Source organism: Cyrtonyx montezumae, unplaced genomic scaffold (genome assembly GCF_038088225.1).
Source record: "Cyrtonyx montezumae isolate F1298 unplaced genomic scaffold, pur_monq_1.0 scaffold_1, whole genome shotgun sequence".
In the NCBI taxonomy this organism is placed as follows: domain Eukaryota; kingdom Metazoa; phylum Chordata; class Aves; order Galliformes; family Odontophoridae; genus Cyrtonyx; species Cyrtonyx montezumae.
The window spans coordinates 10541529-10561074 of NW_027071825.1; the positions used below are offsets into that span (position 1 = coordinate 10541529).

General features: G+C 36.7%; 1 protein-coding gene across 1 annotated transcript in view; it reads right to left on the minus strand.

The window, feature by feature from the left end:
* Positions 1 to 19546, minus strand: part of PIGK (phosphatidylinositol glycan anchor biosynthesis class K) — a 62183-nt gene that overhangs the window by 18235 nt on the left and 24402 nt on the right. Inside the window, 1 exon segment of the mRNA XM_065740426.1 lies at positions 3506 to 3581. Coding sequence (XP_065596498.1) covers positions 3506 to 3581 — 76 coding nt within the window.

The window sequence follows — 19546 nt, forward strand, 5'->3', positions numbered from 1 at the left end:
GAGCACTGTCACTGAAGTTAAGTACTTTTATTAAAATATCATGCTGAATTGGAGGCCCAGCAATGAATATCCTTATGATACATGAAAATAATCTTCTCAAATGCAGTTTTGCTTATTCTTTCAATAGACCTGTTTGCACTAAAGACAAGTGCAGAATTACTCTCCCTTTTTCTCCTGTTTTTGGCCTTATTTTTCATAAAGTCATCCTACATAGCAGCATTGCATGCATTACTGTACACAAAGAATCCCATTATGAAAGGCTACCCTAGGTGGGCATTCCTCTGAAAGATTAACTTTTCCCATTTTTAAAGTATATATTAATGACTATATTCCTTACCAAGTACTGGTATTTTTTTTTTAACTTCAGTTAAATACACACATTTTTCCTTCTTTTTCTTTTTCTTTTCCCCAAAAATTGAGAAAACTATTGTATTTACATATGTCTGATTATGGCACAAGTCTAAAAGTGGCTTAGATGTTACTACCCATTATTATTCTACTGTTTAATTTCTTTTCTTCATATTTGTCTTTTTAATTAACCATGGTCTAACTACATTAGATGTTTAACATTTGTCTGAGAATTGGAACTGGGAATGGGGTTTTCATTCTTTTGATTTTAAACTGCTGCAGTAATAATTACTAGTACCATAAAGTTCAAGATCAAACTCCAAATTGGAATCTTGTTTTCTTTTCATTAAGTATTTTAGGATGTAATAAGTCTGAATTTTTCTTGTGGAATTGACAGATCCCAAAAATAATTCTTCTTGGCTATTATAATATTTTTTTAAAATACCAGACATTAAGTACTGAAGAGAATGCTGGAAATCACATGTAAATGCCCAAGGAAACTCTGTAGGGTCTTACTAATGTTCAAGAGCATAAATCAACAGTGGAATTTGGATAAAATTAGTGGCCATGTTGGCTGCTACATAACTAAATTACATCTTGACATTACATGGACTTGGGATAACTGTTTGTCTTTGGGAAGCTTTCATATGTATTTATGCCATAATATAAATCCTGATTTATGCGACAGAAATCATTTGCAATCTTCACTGTTATTCCAAGCTAGTGGTAAAATATAGACAGGCTAATATGGAAAAAAAGCCCAGAATTAACATAGTGATTAACTTCAGATTAATACCACAAACAGCATTCACTGGTTTTACTCATTTTCTTTCTCTCTTTCACTTACAAGTAAAAAAAGAAGTATTTGTTCTTATAAACTGAACATGGTCCTTGCATTATGTTCTAGTTGCCAAAGGTCCCTCAGAAGCAATACATTATGAACTCAGAAATGGTAATTCACTTGCATACTGGAGAAGAGTATGCTTAGCTGACCACTGCACCTAGAGGCTCAAAAAGGGCAGCAGCAACAAATAAAACCAGGGCACGATGCCTGATTCCCGACATGATAGCTAAACAATGGTCATTTTATTCTGTTTCTTTACATCAAAGACATTTTCAGTTACATTAGGACTGACCTGCTGCTTCATGTGGATCAGAGCCTACATTACTGGTAAATTTGTTACAGCAGACAAGAATAATATAAAAGCCTATTTTTGCCTTTCCACAGTATAATATTCTATTATTGCAGTATTATACACAGTATTATGAACCCTTCCTGATTTTTACCCACCTAATGTTGTAAAAATATTACTATGACATTTCACCTGGTCAAGCATCTTAAAAGGTTAATTCTGTTTTCTATTGAGATTTTTCTTATGGTGAGATATTCTGTGCAGTTTCTATTTACTGATTCCAAACAACCCCCAAACTGTTTCATTGCTCAGTCTCACTGTTACGAACATATTGACTGGCTGCCTGCTCTGCTGTTTAATTCATTTATGCTGAGAGTCAGGCTTGAAGACAGAATTTTAAATGTGACATTTGCGGGCTGTTGGGTCATTTGAAGCCCTGACAACACCAGGGAGTTCCTGACATACAAACTGGTCCTGATTTCCAATCTTCCATGTTCTGAACACATCAGATATTCTTCCCAAAGGTGAAGGTTTCAGCCAGAAGTTTTTAAATCCCTTGTGCTTACATCTTGCAGAAAAGACCTGTACACTTTAAAGTTTTAAAGTAGAGCTTGTGTTCCCTTTAAGGTAAAAACAGCACTGCCTGCAGCATGCAACACAACTGCTCCTAAACACCAACTGACAAAGGCATTTGGAAAGATCTACAGTTGTAATTATTACTAACAGGATTTTGTAAGTAACTTTGTCATTTGGACATTTTTTCCTGTTTATCCTCACGTGTTCAAAGCCAGCTCAGGATGACATCACAGCTTTATTTATTTAACATTGGCTTATCACTGTACCATTTTGTCTCCCACGGGGAACTGTCATAATGTTTCCCAGCTTTCGGGTCAATCTTTCACTCTATACCTGATTACATGAAAGATTCCACACTGTTGAGATATTATTAGGAAAGCAGTAATCTGACCTATTCATTCCTAATTTAGGGAAATCAAAATTATCCACTCCTGAAGCAGGTCTGGCATCTACGAAGTTCAAAAATCAAATACGGAGAGAAAATTCCAAATAACTGCAACAGAACATTTTTGCTTTCTTTAAAACATCAGGAAGAGCAGAGATGCAAGACTCAATATTTACAGACACCACGTTTTATGGATGTTACTTAGTCATTGGTATTTCCATGAGGTAGGCAAAGCCCACTGTGGCTAATAGCCAACAATCAGGCTTCAGAAGAAAGACATATGTATATAGGCTAGGCATCTCATCTATCAGCAGGATGGACTGTCACACCTTGAACTTTTGAGAAAAGAGCAAGAAGGGATTATAGAATCCTCTGCAGAGGAAAGATCTCTTCCTCGTTCTTGCCATAAGTTAACTAAAATTAGACATGTTATAATTAAAAACGTAGCTGCATTTCAATTCCAGCCCCAACACCCTGTCATCCCTCATTTGAGTATCTGAATCAGTGGAAAAGCAATGGTTTTAAGAAAGGACACAGTAGGCACAATCCAGGCAAAATCTCAATCTCTGTTTTCCACTGTGTAATTAATAAATAAATAAATAAATAAATAAATAAAGGTTTGTGCAAAGCAGAAAGTATGATGACAGTGCTGTAGTTGGAAGCAGAAATACTGCAAACACCTTGTTATTTTCCTTCTCAACTCTTCATGACAATTCCACAACAATAATTCTTTAGTTTGTCTGCCTTTTTGGGGAGTAGGAATATGATTTGGGAAAAGATGCAAATCAGACAATTTGTGGATTTTTTTTCTTTAACATTGATATATACAACAGTTTTAACAGTAACCTCTGAAGTGGCATCTGTGTCATACGGCAAGTTACCATTTCATTGCCATGTTCTAAAGAAGCCTTTTATAATTTAATGGTTGTCATCTGAACAAGAGTATGCTGTTTTTGCATACTTTCAGCAAGAGCACAGTGATTCTGCATGACCTAGAAAAGCAGTTTAAATATTATAGATGTTGTTTATTCTCAAAGAAATTCCTCAAAATAGAAAGCCTTACCTGGTGTATTATCTGAGCTACAGGAAGTTGATCAACATATTTTAGTGGTCCTGTTGCCAACTCATCCTTTGGCAGCCTGGGAAGAAATGAAGTTAACATTTATTAAAGTTTAAAAAAAAAAAAAGTTTACTAAATGAAATTACTGAAATTTAAGAGTTTTGGGTATATCACTTCAAAAAGTTTGGCATTTAGGATACAGTTTTGCTTAAAATGTAGCAAAACCGTATTCTTACATAGCTCAGTGAAATACTAAATTTACAATAAATGAACGTTAATTATCATTGTGGACTTTTTCCACATGAAAAGCACATAAACCACAAATTTAGTGGCAGAAATCCATGAAAATCTCTCAATTTAGTATCAAATGAAGAAAGTATTTGTGAAAAATGGATCAAAAAACCCACAGGAAGAAGTTCTGTGAGTTCACAAAGCAGACTCAGCAGTGTTAATAACATCAGATTCTTCACTCAATCCTGCAAACATAAGTCAAATATGACCATCTCAAAAGGCAAAAGGGATCATTTACTCTTTTTCCTTTTTCTGCAAGTGCATATCATATCCAGTTGATGACTAAAACAACACAAACATTTCTGCATTAAAGAGCAAAGTAACGCGTATTATCAATTTCAAAAAAGTCAAAAAACATCAACTTCAGGAGCAGAGTACTTCACAAACAAAATGCATCATACATATCTAAGTCTCAAACAAACTGCAGATACCACTGAAAATGCAGAATCCATATGCACTTCCTAAAGAGAATATCTAAATGATAGCAAATGAGTATGAAAATGTGACCCTTTAATCACAGTGCTTTCTTCAACTGAAACCACACATCATTTGCTACATTTTAAAAATATCATTCAAGGTTTTCATCAGTTCTTTTAAAGAGTTCTGAACGTAGGAATTTCAGTAATAGGAGAAGAAATGAAGATGATCTCTACAGAATGAAGACTTTCTACAAAATTAAATTGGAATTACTTTCAGACAAAAACTATGGCCAAGACGCTATTTTCCAAGCTCAAGATACTAACTTATTTCATTCAAAACTAATACATGGGCTTGCAGGGTTATTTCATTGGCAGTCTGGAAGCCAGGCACGAGACAGAAACTACAGACAGCCTCTGATAAAAGAGAAAACTGTAAATGCACATCTCTTCCCTTTTCATTTTCTGAATTTCTGCTATGGCTTGGAGTGCTTTTAAGTTCCTTGTAAGAGGCTGAGTGAAGGAAAATTAAATAAGCAAGCTGATGACTATTGGATTTGGTCTACTGAAACAGTTGATTTACTTACTGGATTTTTACAGGGGACTGTTAATGGCAATGATGAATTTGATCTCACAAACAGCCACTTTCCAAACTTCAGTAGTAACGATCGGTGCATCAAGGAGGTCACCACTGAACAAGCTAATCATTTATTTCACTGTTTTCTGTTGAAATACCAGTAAAAACTATCACCAATACTGAAAAGACTTTCCAACTCTTTATTTTTTTCAGCAGGAGACATTGCATCCAACTGTTTTCTTCACAAAGTAGTCACATCTTTTTTGAGCTGTCTTAAAACAGTTTCGAGTTCTCTGCTGGTTCAGTTGACTGCTGGTGGCATTAATTCTTTCTAAAAATAGTATTTTCTTCTTTTTTTCTTTTTTTTCTACCTTCCGAAATAAATAAAAAAATACATAACAACTGTGTACATAATTTTAGATATGTAGTATGAAAAAAATTCCTTTTTTAGTCCAGCATGAGACATACCACTGTCTATTTAGTTATCCACATTAGAAGTGAATTTGAGATGACTTCTGTTCCAGTGGAAGCCTGTTAGTTGATACAATACCCTGATTTATGGATACGAGCTACATATATTCACTTCTTAGCCCCAGTTCTACATATTAAAACACTGTACACAGAACATAATATTCATTACTATCTTGAATACTTATTTTTGCAGTCTTTACAAGGATAATGCAAAACCGGGGGAAAAAAACTGCTTCTCAAATCCCAGAATTGAAGATTTGAAGCAGCAAGTAACAGCTAAAGTTACTCAAAAGTGAATGTTAGCAGGAAAAAACCTTGTCTGTTCTATCAAGGACTTGAATTGGCAATGTTTTCTGTCTAGACAGAGTCAGCACCCTTTGCATAGTCAACAACCTCCTCATCAACTGCAGAAAAAGACTTTTCTTTAAATGATAATTTTTGTCTTTTTAATCCATTGACAAGATAATTTTGAGCCTTAAGAAGCTTTACTGAAAAAAATAGGGAGAGAGGGAAGAATAGTATAAACATATTTTAAAGTAAATTTAGATTTACACTGAAATTAGGCTGACAGGAATATTTCAAGTTCAAGAAAGATTATTTTTTTTCTAATCTATTTTGTGAAAAAATATATATCAAACAAATTGAACTACACTACACTGTATACTAATTACAATATTTAGATAGATTACTATATAAGCACCCACATGTATACATATGTACACTAATTACACACACAGAGGTAATTCAGAAGAATTCAGAACTGTTCTCTCCAAAGTTCTTCTGTACTCAGTGATTTACTAGCTGTCAAGACAACAAAAGAGCTTTGATTCTTCTCTCCTGCCTCCACAACTGGATGAGCACGTATCTCAATCTTTAATATTAAACTGCATACATTAAAAGCATGGAAGCTCAAAAAAGTGACAAAAAAGCTGTATGAAATATTGCCAAAGAATACCCTTTACTTGGAGCAAGTCATTAACTTAAGCTAGCAAGTATGATAAAGCACTGTATCAATAAACTTTGGGCATTTGAGGATATGGGCTAAGGTGCAAGATAACTCACAGTAAATGGTATTTGTAAATTTGACAATAGTAGCATAGTATTGATTATTATGATGTTGCAGTACTATCACCTACAGTTACAGCAGGGCATTTTGGCAAGAGAACGAAAAGACCACCACCTCCTATCACCAAATGCTCATCCCACTCTTAGAAAAATCAGTATTATTTACAAGCACAGAACAGTCTCTTTCTCCACTGAGAGAATTACATTAGCTAGCTTGGTCAGCTTTGCAATCAAAGGAAAAAAAAAAGCAACAAAATTAGAACAGTCAGTATAAAGAATTATGTAAAAACTTAATGCAAAACTGCTACTCCATCTTATATGAGCCCCACTGTAGCTCATATAAGGGCCTTGTAGGCTGGATGAATTACCTGTAAGAGACAATCCTCTTCTAAAAGGCATGAAGGATAGAAAGGCCATAACTAGAAAGGAGAAAGAGGTCAACACAGAGGATGTTCTATTTCCTCCTGTGTTTTGTAGGGTGGAGGAAGAAGAACAGGTCAAGAACAAGGTTATATCCATTGTGATCTTTCTGACCTAGCATTTCTCTTTCAGATGTATTTTGCTTATAAAATTTCCAGATGCCTGTGATTACATTTATTTTTGCTAAAAAACAGTTATGTAAGGAAAAAAAAACCACAAAAAGTCATCTCAGTGGATGGTATTTGTGCTCAAATCACATATGAGGTAATTTGAGACCGTAATTTCACAAAATCATTTGGCCTCACTATTTACTTCATTGATATTTGACACTTAAACCTTTATAAAATTACGAGCTAATCTGTTGTAATACATATTCCTTTGATGTCTTTCAAAACAATTCTACAAAAACAAAAGTCATCTTTCATGAATTAATTTCCAGTGAGAAATGCTTCTTTCTGTCTCAATTGAGCATGACAGCAGAGTGCTGCCAACAGTGGCAAAGCAAGCTAACACAGCAGCATATCAGCATATACTGCATCACACCTGACAGCTGGTAAGCAAAGCATAAGGAGATCTTGATTTTCATGGAGAAGACTAGAAAGAAACACAAAATCAGAAGAAATGTGGGAAGCAGTAAGAGACAGCAGAGGAGGAGGATCCTGAAAAATTCGATTTGGAAGTTATTTTTATACTGCCACTGTGAGTGCTCTTCGATGGAGGAAAGTAAGCATGAAACAGTGTGGAAAGTGAATCTAAATCCAGTAAAATGTGTCAAGATATTTAGGGAAAAATCTTATTTGTTATTTGTATTTACATGCTCTTACATTCCTAAGAGAGTCAACACGTGCTAAAGTACAAATCCTTACTATCAAGAATTGGCATATTTTGCCACAAGTGCTACGGTCTGCTACACAGAATAGCTGCAATGGCTTTAGGGCATAGATATATTTTATCTCATGCAAGTGTTTTAAAAATACAAGAAAAAAAGAGCAGCATGTGATCACTACCTGGTTTGCTCATGGCAGAAATGTGCTGTTAGGGCACTATAGGAGAGAGAAAGACTTGATAATCGTGACAAACTTCATAATGCAGCCGTGAAGCTTGGCTCCCTGGGCAATGTAAACATTCATTAATTACATGAAGCAGTAGGGCTAAGGCCTTTGCAATCACTAGATATTCTGGTTTGAAAAAAGCACATTCTTTCACGCATATGACCTGTGCACAGGTAATACTGCGCCTCTTTGAAACTTTTGATCCTGAAAGGTAAGCCCTAACATACAATTACTCCTCTCAAAAACTATACCAAGATCAAAGTCAGAGTGTTAAGTCAGGGTAAAGAGAAGAGGCTATCAGAAACAAAAATACATTAAGGAAGGTGAGCCTTGCACAACTCATGAACTGCAGTCTCATTTGTTTAATAGATAACTTCTGAAAACTGTGAATGAAGGTATTGCAACAAGTTGTCCCACTTCTAAAAGTGGCTTGAAAGCAGAAATGCTGCAACTGATCAGACAGTCAGCATGTCACCAAAAACGCAAATAACACAGCAGCAGCCTAAATTAAACATCCCAAGCTAAAAGAGTGAAATTATTAATGTAAGTCCACGTATAGCACTGATAGCTTTATTGACTGTAAATACACAAGTGTGCTTACATCTGGCAATAAAATGAAAACAAAACACCAAACCTTTATGCACCACATCAGAAAAAGTTATTAGGTTTCCTATTAAAGAGGGACTGAAATGAGCTATGTCAGGTTTGAGTGAATAGTTTTTAAAATTGGCCATTACGAAATTCATCTACCATAGCCATACTACAGAAGATTAAGAATTAGACCTTGGATCAATGCCAGGTACTTGATCTACCTGCTAAGTCTTAACTTCATGTGTATTTAAGGTACATTTAACAAACAGAAGCACTAAACTACATGGAAAATGCCAGAAGAGAACATTGGTACTTCTGCTTTTCCTCAAAAAATGTGCAAATAAACTCTTCTCTTTTTAAGGGTATGCAAGATTTACCTATAGGCACATCCAGCTTACTGATAGTCACATATAAGTGAAGCAAATACCCTAAAGTAATCATCATTCCAGGGAATTTCTCCACGAAGTCACCTTTATGGTATCAATTTCTCCAACACAATAAGGGTTTTACCTATTTAACAGAATATTCAACAGAGAACTTCACTGTCACCACCTTTGCTCAGAAACATACGGATGTTCCCCTTCTAAGAATCTGATATGCCTAATAATACAAACAGTTTCACTCACTTCTATTGTACTGTGCAATGGTTAGCAAGAGCTGGCAGCTTACCTAGTATGACTTTGCACGACTGTCCAGAGGAATGCTAATCTGCACCTTTTGCAGTTCATTATTGTGAAGTCTGAAAGTCATGTCCTTCAATGGTTGAGTTACTGTATATTTAAAGATGAAGAGAGGGAGATACATCTACAGTGGAAATATGCAGGTGTTTCACAAGTGCAACTAAGGACATCGAGATCCCTGAGTAGATGAATGCAGTAACCTGCGCTTCATCATGTCTGCAGAAACTAACCCAGCAGGTAGCCTACTCTGAAACCTACTCTGTCTTAAAAAAAAAAAAAAAAAAAAGAAAAGAAAGAAAAAAAGTAACGTGAAAAAAAAAGGAAAAAAATGATCTCTGATGCAATGAAAAATTAAATCAATGTTAGACACAATTAGATTTATTATCTGGAGAAGGAAATGGTATTGCTTATTTTTATTGAAAAGAAAAAATATTTTACTTCAGTAAGCTTACTCAACTTGATCTTTACTTGGCCTCTTTTGTACAGAAGAAAGAAGTAAAGCATCTTATTCTTTGGAAATGCAAATACTTTCTGCAATCTGTTCACTTCCTTCAAATAAGCATCGATAGTTTTGACCCAAACTAGTTGTACAGATTTAATCCTGGAGTCTCTCAGCACTCTGCGATTTCTGTTGGACACTATCATAAAAGGTCTGTTAGCATTTCCAGAGTCTGCCAGACACATTTCAGCTTTAATCTGTTGCTTCATAAACTGTATAAAACTAGACTGTAACAAATGGTTCCTCTGCCTTTCTGTGATCCAGCTATAATTTCTCATCTGAAGAATCTCAAGTGATTAACTTCTGCCAAGCTACATATACTTAACCATCCTAAGATCCTAAAAAGAGGTGATGGAAATCTGTATTGCATTTCAGCCACAGGTTGACTGATCCTTCTTTTCTCTTGTCTGGCCAATGACTTTTGTTAAAATATATGTTTAGACACTGAAGGGACTCTCTATTCTTCCTGCACCAATTTTTACACTTAGGCAAGACACAGGAAAGGAATTTGAAAGAATATTAGCTTAACTAAGCAGAACTGACTTTACTGCCACTGGAAAACACATGACCTGGAGGGCTTATTCTGTTATCTCAAATATTCCACATTTTAGGTAAATTAGAAAATCTCTCTTGAATTAATTTAAACTTCAGCATGCTGATGCTGCTGAAGCACAAAATGCTAATAAAAAATGGGAGATAAAAAGACCAGCTAAGTCTCTCCTCTATCATTGAAAATCACCATCTGAGTCCACAGCAAAAAGTAGCTACTCCTTGTTTTACTTCAATTATCCCCCACAGCACACACAGTTTGTTGGGGAGAAAAAAGAGTCTCCATGAATTCCCAAACTCAGACCACATTACACAGACAAGTATAGCAATATCAGAGGAGCTTTTACTGATGGTCCAAACCAGCCAGAAAAGACTATCTTCTACCTAGCTGAGCACATGTTCAATTTTGTTAGAAGTGTGCTATACATAGTAACTGAGGCTCAAACTACACCTGTCAGTGCATGAAACATCAGAAAAATAAGCAGGAAGGTATTTTTAAAACAAATAATTAACATGGGAGCATGCCAACACAGAAATTCCATTATTTAGCAGCCATTACAGTTAAATTCATATTTTGTTTCATTTCACTGTTTCTTTCTGCATATGTTTAAATTAAACAGAATGTATCTGCATCTGTCTAAATTGTTCCATTTTTCAACAAGCACTTTCTAAAATGTTAAGGGTTTTTAAGTCCCAACACCTATAGTGTGTATTTCTGTTTTTACAGTTCATGAGTTGTGTAATGTACCATACAGTTATAATTTCTAATGAGAATATTTAGTTCACTACAAGAATTTGTCAAAGTAGCAGTGGTGTCTGTTTTCTGTCTGACATTACCATCAGACCTACTACTGTACTCCCTGCAGTTCAAGCTTCCTACTTCACTTTTTTTTGCCTTTTTACTCAAATTCAACAACATAGATAGTCACTTGGGATTAAAGAAATACTGTTTCTAAGAGGCTTTTGGAGATCACTTAGTTAGATCTCCCAGCACCAGATCAGGTCAGTAGCAGCTTTGTCTAGCTTTCTCCAAAATCTCACCAGCCTCTCTACGTAACAAGTTTTAGGGCTACTCCATCCATCCTCTTTGAAAAAACATTTCTCCTAATGATAAACCAAAACCTTCTAAGCTGCAACCTACAGCCAATATTCCTTGGTTAGAGTTTAGCATCTCTGTAACTGCATTTCAAACCACTGTAGTTTGCCGTTACTATTCCTGTCTTTACAAGTCCAAGTAGGCCCAGACCTCTCAATCATCTTTCAAGGCTGCGTGCTCAAGGTCCTCACCATCTTGGCCAAGCCTCTGATGACCCCTCTCCTGGACCTCAGTACCTTTCTTGAAGGGGAAGGCCAAAAGCCAGACAGTATTTCAGGTGGGACTCCACTAGCACTGATCAAGGAAAAACAATAGTATCATTGCTCAATATGCTAACAATCTCATGTACCTTAGCAGGCAGTTTGCCTTAATGATGACAACAGTCTGCTGTTGATTTTTATGTAACTTCATGCCCACCACAGTCCTCAGATCCTTTACAGAAGGGCTGCTAATCAGCCTGCCAGCTTCCAGTCTCTGCTGGTATGAAATAACAAGAAAGCAAACAACAAAAAATGAACTAAAACATTTCTACATAGAGAAGAGTATATATTCATTCCAATAATAGACTAAGCTTAAACATGCTATATCCTGGGCACTCAGAATATTAATCTTAAAAATTACAGTTCTGGGGTTTCAAGAAGTGATTTGCTGCGCAATCTACTCTCCCCTTGATACTAAATTTTGCTTTTTATCTCTTTGGATACAGCATCATTAGTAACACATTTTTACAAAGCAGAAAACATAGATACACCATGGACAGCAAAACAATACACCACATAACTTAACCATTTTCTCTTCTTTCACCAGTTGGGTTTCCTCCTTTGTTCCTCTCTCTGCAGCTGGCTCTGAGCAGCCATGGCAGAACTGAGCAGTGTTCCAAATCGGCTGACTGCCAGCAGAAAATGCTTTAGAAGATCCAATGGCTCTCCTGTCAGCACACGTGTCTAGGTAACAGTATATTATTAAACACATTAGAGGGCTTTACTTCACATTTCGTGCAAAGAACACATACAGCTCTTAAGCTTTTTCTTTCTAATCTTCTAGAGCATTATTTCCTTTTTGTTTTGCTTTTGTTTTGTTCTTACAGGCAGCCTGTATCATTTTTTGTCTTGATTTTGGTTCTGTTTTTGTTAACAGCAGATGAAACCTCAAGTTCAAATCCTAACACTTAGCTACATTACATTCTTTGACATCAAGGTACTGCAAGCCACTGAGTCTGCTGACGTTGAACAAGGAACTGATGACTGTGTGATCTGAAAGCAGACAACATTTTAATTTATACAGGTATTTCATGATCTGCATTTCCATCCTCCCTTATGTCCTGGTTCTAGTATTACGACCAGAAAGGTCCCAGCTCCTGTTCACCATAGACCACTGCATATTAACCAGAGCAATGTTTCCCTGATTTTATGAACTTTACAGCTTGAAATATTTTGGTGTTCTATTCCTAGGAACAGAAGCAGCAGCAGCAAGGCAAGCCACTTGTCAAGGTAAGCCAAAGTCCAAGGTGGATGGGACAGATATAGGGACACTATCTCTTTCCAATCAATTCAATGCTGTAGTAGTAGCAGTATCTGCCAGATATACTCAGACAAGAGACATACCTAGATTTGCAAGTTATCCCTGGCAGCAAAGCTGAACAGAAGGCTGGACAACCCAGGCTTCTAATATTCCAAGGTGGTTTCTAATTCAAATACCTGACACAAAATCCAGCATCTCAGACACTTGCCAAATCCAGTTTTCTGATTACTTCACTCTCTTCTTGCTAGGAGGAGACAGATGCAGTCTAAGCATGCCACAAGCCATAAGCTCTGTTTCTTTTTGCAGACTTCAAGGGACAAGGCTAAAGCAGGAACAGAAGCAGTTCTGAGTGAACTTCAACCACTTCCCTCCTTATCTTTCCTTCTCAGTTACCTTAAATTTTCTGTAGTGTTTTACTTGCTTTACTAAAACAGCAAAGGGCTGAAAACATTTAATACAAAAAGGCTTTTTAAAATAAGTCTCCATTTTTTTATCCATACCCATGTTTATATGAATTCTAGTTTGAAAAAATCTTGGAATGGTCTTATCATCAACGTTGCATATATTAAGCAAGGTTATACAATCACCCAAGATTTTCTTGAACAAAATAATTCTGCAAAAAACTAGTTGTATGACATGTTAAGTTCCTAAAAAATTAAGCAGCACATTTTTCAAGAACATCTACATGGGTTTCCCTTGCACCGGATAAAATAGGTAAATAAATAACTTCTCAGCAGAATTATTATTCTAACAAAAGTGTCTTATGATGACTAATATTAAGTAGTCATTTGTGAAAACTGGACTTCAACTTTTAAAATCAAACCTTCAGTATGCATATAGAACATGCTCTCCAACCACACATCTCCCTGGCTGTGCCTGTGTCCAGCAAGGTTTATTAACCTAATCTCAGCAGTTGGTTCTTCCATTATCTAGAAGTTATTTCCTGCTAATTTTACACTACAGCGTAGATACTACCAGCAACAGACTGCATATAGCAGAAAATATCACAATACCACCCTGTCAAAAATTAAAAACTTCAACCTCTCAAGATGCCTTACATAAAAGAACAAAGCCCTCAGTGCTGCTCAGGTCCTTCACAATGCACATGTGTGTATGCATGCACATATACATAAAAAGGGCAAATATGAAACTGAGGTAAGAATTATGTTTCTTGGTTCATTTAGTACAGATAATGAGGCCAGATTTCTCTTTCACCATCTGCATATGGAATAACAGTCACAGAAACAATGGAACCACTCCAACTGCACAGTAATATGCTCAGGAAAAAAAATCCAAAGTGAGGAAATCACAAACAAGCAACCACCAAATGAAGGTTTGGATGCTATGTATTACCAAATATATAGTGAAACATTTCACATTTTTTCACATAGCTTTTAACTTGCTATCTTTATGTTTTGTGGAAATCAGACTAGATATCTAAATTAGCAGTTTTCCCTCTTATGTTTTCATTAATGTTCAGTCTATTTGTCACCAGAATTGTTAGACTTCTTTGAATGTAAGCACCATGATGGCAGGTGGGCATCTTTCTTCTGACCCTTAGCTGTGGGTGGATCCACATTCACGGCTGGGACTCCCACATATTACTTTAATACAAGTGACCAACACAACAGGCACCACTTTTTTCAGGATGAATACCTAAGTGCTTTAATATATAAAATCCTTCTAATTCAATCATAATACAAATACAAATTCTAGTCTGATTTTGGAGTTAGTAAAAGCCAAAAGTGTAGGATGGCAATTGAGCGTGTTGGTCTCCTACCACAACAAAACTAACAGAGATTATACATTCTAATAAAACCTTACTGTAAAACTTAGAGTATGTGTTTATTATTTGTAACTAGTGTATGTATTGGCTGTTGGTCAATTGAGATTTCATGGGTGCAGGCTAGACGTGCAGCATTTTATGTCAAGCATTGCTGGGTTTACTTTTTCTTCTTTAATGTCTCCTTGCCTTATTTACTAAGAAAAAAAAGCCCACAACAACAGCAAAACAAACTTCCACTTCATTTACAGGGGCTAGGACAAATGTGGCAAACACAGCCATCTTAAAGGATGAATATTCAAGTCAATTTGAAATGAAAAATTTCAATTTCAGTAAATATACAGCACTGAAAAGTACTCAACTTTCACTTCCTACAGAGCTGCAGTCATTGTCTTATTACAGAGCCCTGGATTGAAACATGATAATAAAGCATTTATGAACATACTGCACTCCTTGTGAAAGAAAGGCCCAAAAGACAGATATAAGTGGGGAAAACAGCACCACAGAACTTGCTGTCTCACACTGATTGCTAAGCAGCTGACAACATGTTCACAGCAGCACTCACTCGGCAGTGCATGCAGGGGCTGCTTCAGCACCTCGGCAGAGCCATGATGCCATCACCTTCTTGTAAAGCTGGCAGGGCAGCCTGAAGTCTGCTGGGAAGCCATATGAACTCTGGTAAAATATGGCTCATGACAAAAATCAACAGTGCTGATGGATCTCCATAAGTGGAAGGCCCCAGGAATTTCTACTAATCTCAAGAATGCACTTTTTGAGAATTTAAGTACCTTTCCTAATAGTTTGTGACTATAAGAAGTTGCTGACCAACTACTGTCCAGCTTATCTTTTGCAAAGCCACCATTCAATAAGAGGGCTTTTGAGCAGGAAGAAAGAAGAAGATAAAATCTAGTAAAAGACTGAATTATTAATAGGTTATTGTCTAAACTCAACACAATGGTATAGCTAGTACAACATGAATTGATAATGTCATATTATAATCACATCCAGAAGCACAATGACGTGTGCTTTCAGGTTTGAGTGTTTGTGGGTTTTTTTCTGTTGTTCGTCGTCATTTGTTTGTTTAAAGCATAATAGAGCCACAGACCTAATAAACATAGCACAATTACCATTACAGACTAGTTGTATACATTACATCTCGAAAGTGAATTTCTACTGGAATTTTATACACTAAATTATTCAGGACAATAAATTGATGGTGAGGTATTTTAGCTTACCAGCTGAAAGTTTTTTCTCGTAAGCATATAATTGTTAAGTATACGATATTGCTGCAAAGGTAAGCGAATCCAAAGTGCAACTGGCTGAGGATAAAGGAGTGATTCTGAGGCCCAGGCAAGGTACAGCTTACTGCCTGGAAAGGCCCTCAAAGGATATCAGCAGGTCCTTCTGCCAGCACAGAAACATAGCAAGCTTTTCTACTCCCTCGGCAGGTCACCACCTCAGCTCTGAACACAGCAACCCACTGCCAGCCTACGCTACCTGAAAGGCAGATATGCACGTCTCAGCAAAGAACAGAATGCACCTTTTCTTGCACGTGGAAAGAGAAGTCTATGGCACTCATTTTAATAACTAATGTATGTAATTACAAAGGTAAAATTAAAGACTGTGTTCTAATTTAGTGAAATACACATTTCCCCCAAGCTTACTAATCTGGCAAGGAGTATTTTGTAAGGTGATTTATTTGTTTGCACCACCTAGTGGGGTTGAGTTTCATCTGACAAAAATGCAGGGTTCAGCTGTGTTCCTGGCTTATGTCACCAGTGACAGACCTCGTTTCTCACAACATGCTCAGCATCTCAAGCCTGCATAACCCACCACAGCACCACACTCCTGGGTCCCCACACAACTACAACACCACAGTACAAAAACAGCACTAGAAAACATTCCTGTTATACTTGTGCTAAACATGTGCAGCAGGAACTTAACTGAATCATCACAGAAAACTACTTCACAATATAATGTTTACGCATTATCTGATCTGACGTGCACATCAATACAACAAAAAACCTCAATGCCCTAGCAGACTGGGTTGTGAGATAATAAGGCCTCATGCTGTTATGTGATTTTGCAGAGCTTTTGGATCAGAGGTGGGCACACTGAGCAAAGAACTTTGTCTTCAGGAAAGATCTGGGAGCAGCAACCAAGCCCCCACACTGCCACAGCACTAAGTTGGCCCCGATATAACATACTGCTCTGACACAGAATAATTACTTGAAGCCAGCCATATTGGACTCCACCAGTTTAAGTTCCTACTTTAACGCAGACATATATTTATATCTCTGGCTCTTCAGAAACAATGCTGATTTGAACCAGAAGAACAGAAGAAACAAACACCAGTCAAGAACTGCACTGAAACAGGCAAAGCCTAGGGCATGGTACAGCATGGATACTGGATGCCAGCCACTTGCACCATGCCAGCATACTGCAACACACACAGCAACCAAGCAGGTGCTGACGTAGTCCTGAAGACAAAAAGCAAGACAGATAGTACATTAAAGAAAGGAAAAAGTATTTTTTTTGTTTCTTTTTGTGTCAACTCTCAAACTTTTAGTATTCACACTCTTTCAAGATGGAACATTAAAGTGAATGTTCTACTTTCAAAGTTTACTTATTTACTTAGGTTTCAACATGGACCACTCTGCAGGGACTAAAACAAAATTTCAGACTTAACAGCTGCATAGGAAGTAAAAAAGAAATGATGCTTGCAATCTTACCACACGTACATTTGATATTCACCCACATAACATCTAATTCTGCCCAACTGTGAAGCAACATAGAGCCAAAATACCAGGCTTAATACCCAGAAAGATGAACTGCATTTAAAAAGACAAAAATCAAAGCACAGCATGTAAATTAAAGAGGACAGGTTCAGACACAAAGGCATGGGAAAGTGACTATGCAGATCACATAAACCTGTTTATACAGGACATTCTGCCCCCCTCAGTTTACTAACATTGCCCATTCCTGAAATTCTACTGCCCAAGAACTTTAAAGATCCCTTTGCTGATCTGATGCCAAACAGTGTTATGCTGCCGGTCAAGCTAACAAAATCCCACTGAGAGCTCATGGTATTTCTACTGTGGGACCACTTCCATCAGGCAAACTTTGTGTCTAAGGGCTGTATATAACAGGAGAGGCATTCTTAAAGCCTCCTCAACCACACTGGTTTACATTGTAGCCTAAAACTCTGTTGAGGAAAAAAAGAAATATTTCATGCAACTGTCACCTGTTTTTCATGAAATTCATAAAAAAATGTCTTTATTAACAACAGTCCTCTTATTTGTATTTGAAGGACAATCAGCTGCTGATTGGGAATTTTGAAGGGATAAAAGCTGAGTATTAATCATGTTTTCCTTAAAATTTCATTTTCAGTGTTTAATGCTTTATCAAATGGCCCTCACATTTTCTGTTACATTTCTCCACTATTTACTTAGCTTCTGTCTAAAGCCCTGGTGGTTGCTATGGTAACGTTCACTTTTTTTCCCCCACTGTTCATGCAGGTTTTCATCAAACCCAATGATTTTTTTTTTAATCTTATCTGCTCCATAACAATAGTTCCTTGACTAAAGTGCTGTATAGTGAACTAGATGAGAATCTAGCTATTTCGCTCTCATAACTGGAAAAAATATTTAGGCTTTATTACTTTTTGAAAACTAGCAATAGAAGCTTTTTGCTTTTTTTATATATATGTCTGAGTACATTTACTTATTTTCATCTGAAAATTATTCACGTAAAATACACTAATTCAGAGACCAGTACATGTAGGATAAAGCAATTTTAAAAAAACACTGATGTTTAAGAAAAGAGAATTTGTGTGCCAACTTACGAAAACAAGTTGGTTTCTGGCATCTTTTTTCTTGTTAAAGAAAAAAGAAAACTGGCCAACATTGTTTTAAGTAGATTAAGCAGGACAAAAATAAACAAAATCATCACTGCGCGCTTTTTTTTCCTGCAACTGCTAAATGTGCTTAAGTGCTACACTACCACAGCAGATCAACATCAATTCAAATCACTCTGTCATATAGGAAATGTTTCCTGTCACTTTCAGAAGATATCTCTTCACATTAGAACATAGTCTGTTGCCAAGTTGGTCTAGAACCCACAAGAAACAAACTGTCTTTGCCAGCAAACAGATGAAGTACACATGGTAAGGCTTGAGCCATCTTCAAATGCTTTTCACTCAGATTCTTAAATTTATTCTTCCATGATTATATAAGTTCAGGACTAAATCCTCTATTTTATGTTTTTCTTGAGGTTTTGCTTTTCCTTGATTGCATAGAAGATGCACTTTTGATATTTCTTACAAGACAGTGTCATATTTTTCTGCTCCTCTCGCAGGTGTTTACCCCTCTACTCATGAAATATAATTCAAATAACAAGACAAACCCTGGTCTGATTAAACTATAAAAAATTCATTCAATATACACGACTGAGCATTAAAAATATTATCTGTTTATTGTTAATAGCTTAATGTAGATTTAACTACCTCACTCATTAATTAAGTTCCAAAAGTAGCATTTGTTTCTAATTTTTACTGTGATGTGGACGTCTGACCCCTAATGTTGCTCCTGAATATATACAGACAGTGCTGTTCTGAAGACAGCTGGTCCAGTTGACAAGAGTAGGCCATGGAAATGACCTCTTGTAACCAATGGCTCTTAACCCTGCTGACCTCTCTCTGTTGAGCTGTTTGACCAAAACTGCTTCTTCAACCCATCCCATCATCATCCAGCCACTCTCAGGGCAGACTCTCACAACCTAGCCTTTCTACAGCCTCTGGCAGCTTACCAGTGTCACCCCTGGCTATCTTGCCCTCTAGGCCATCCTTTCAAACTGAGTGATAACTCCCTGTGAAACGCAACCAGTTGCACAGCTAGAGCATCAAACTGGTTCTGCATTTGACCTGTGGAGAAGCAGAGCACTGCAGACATACTCAATATGTAATGTAGGTTTCTCATTAGCCTCCTTAGTTACCACACTTCTACAACTGCCACAACTCTGGGCCATGCACTTCA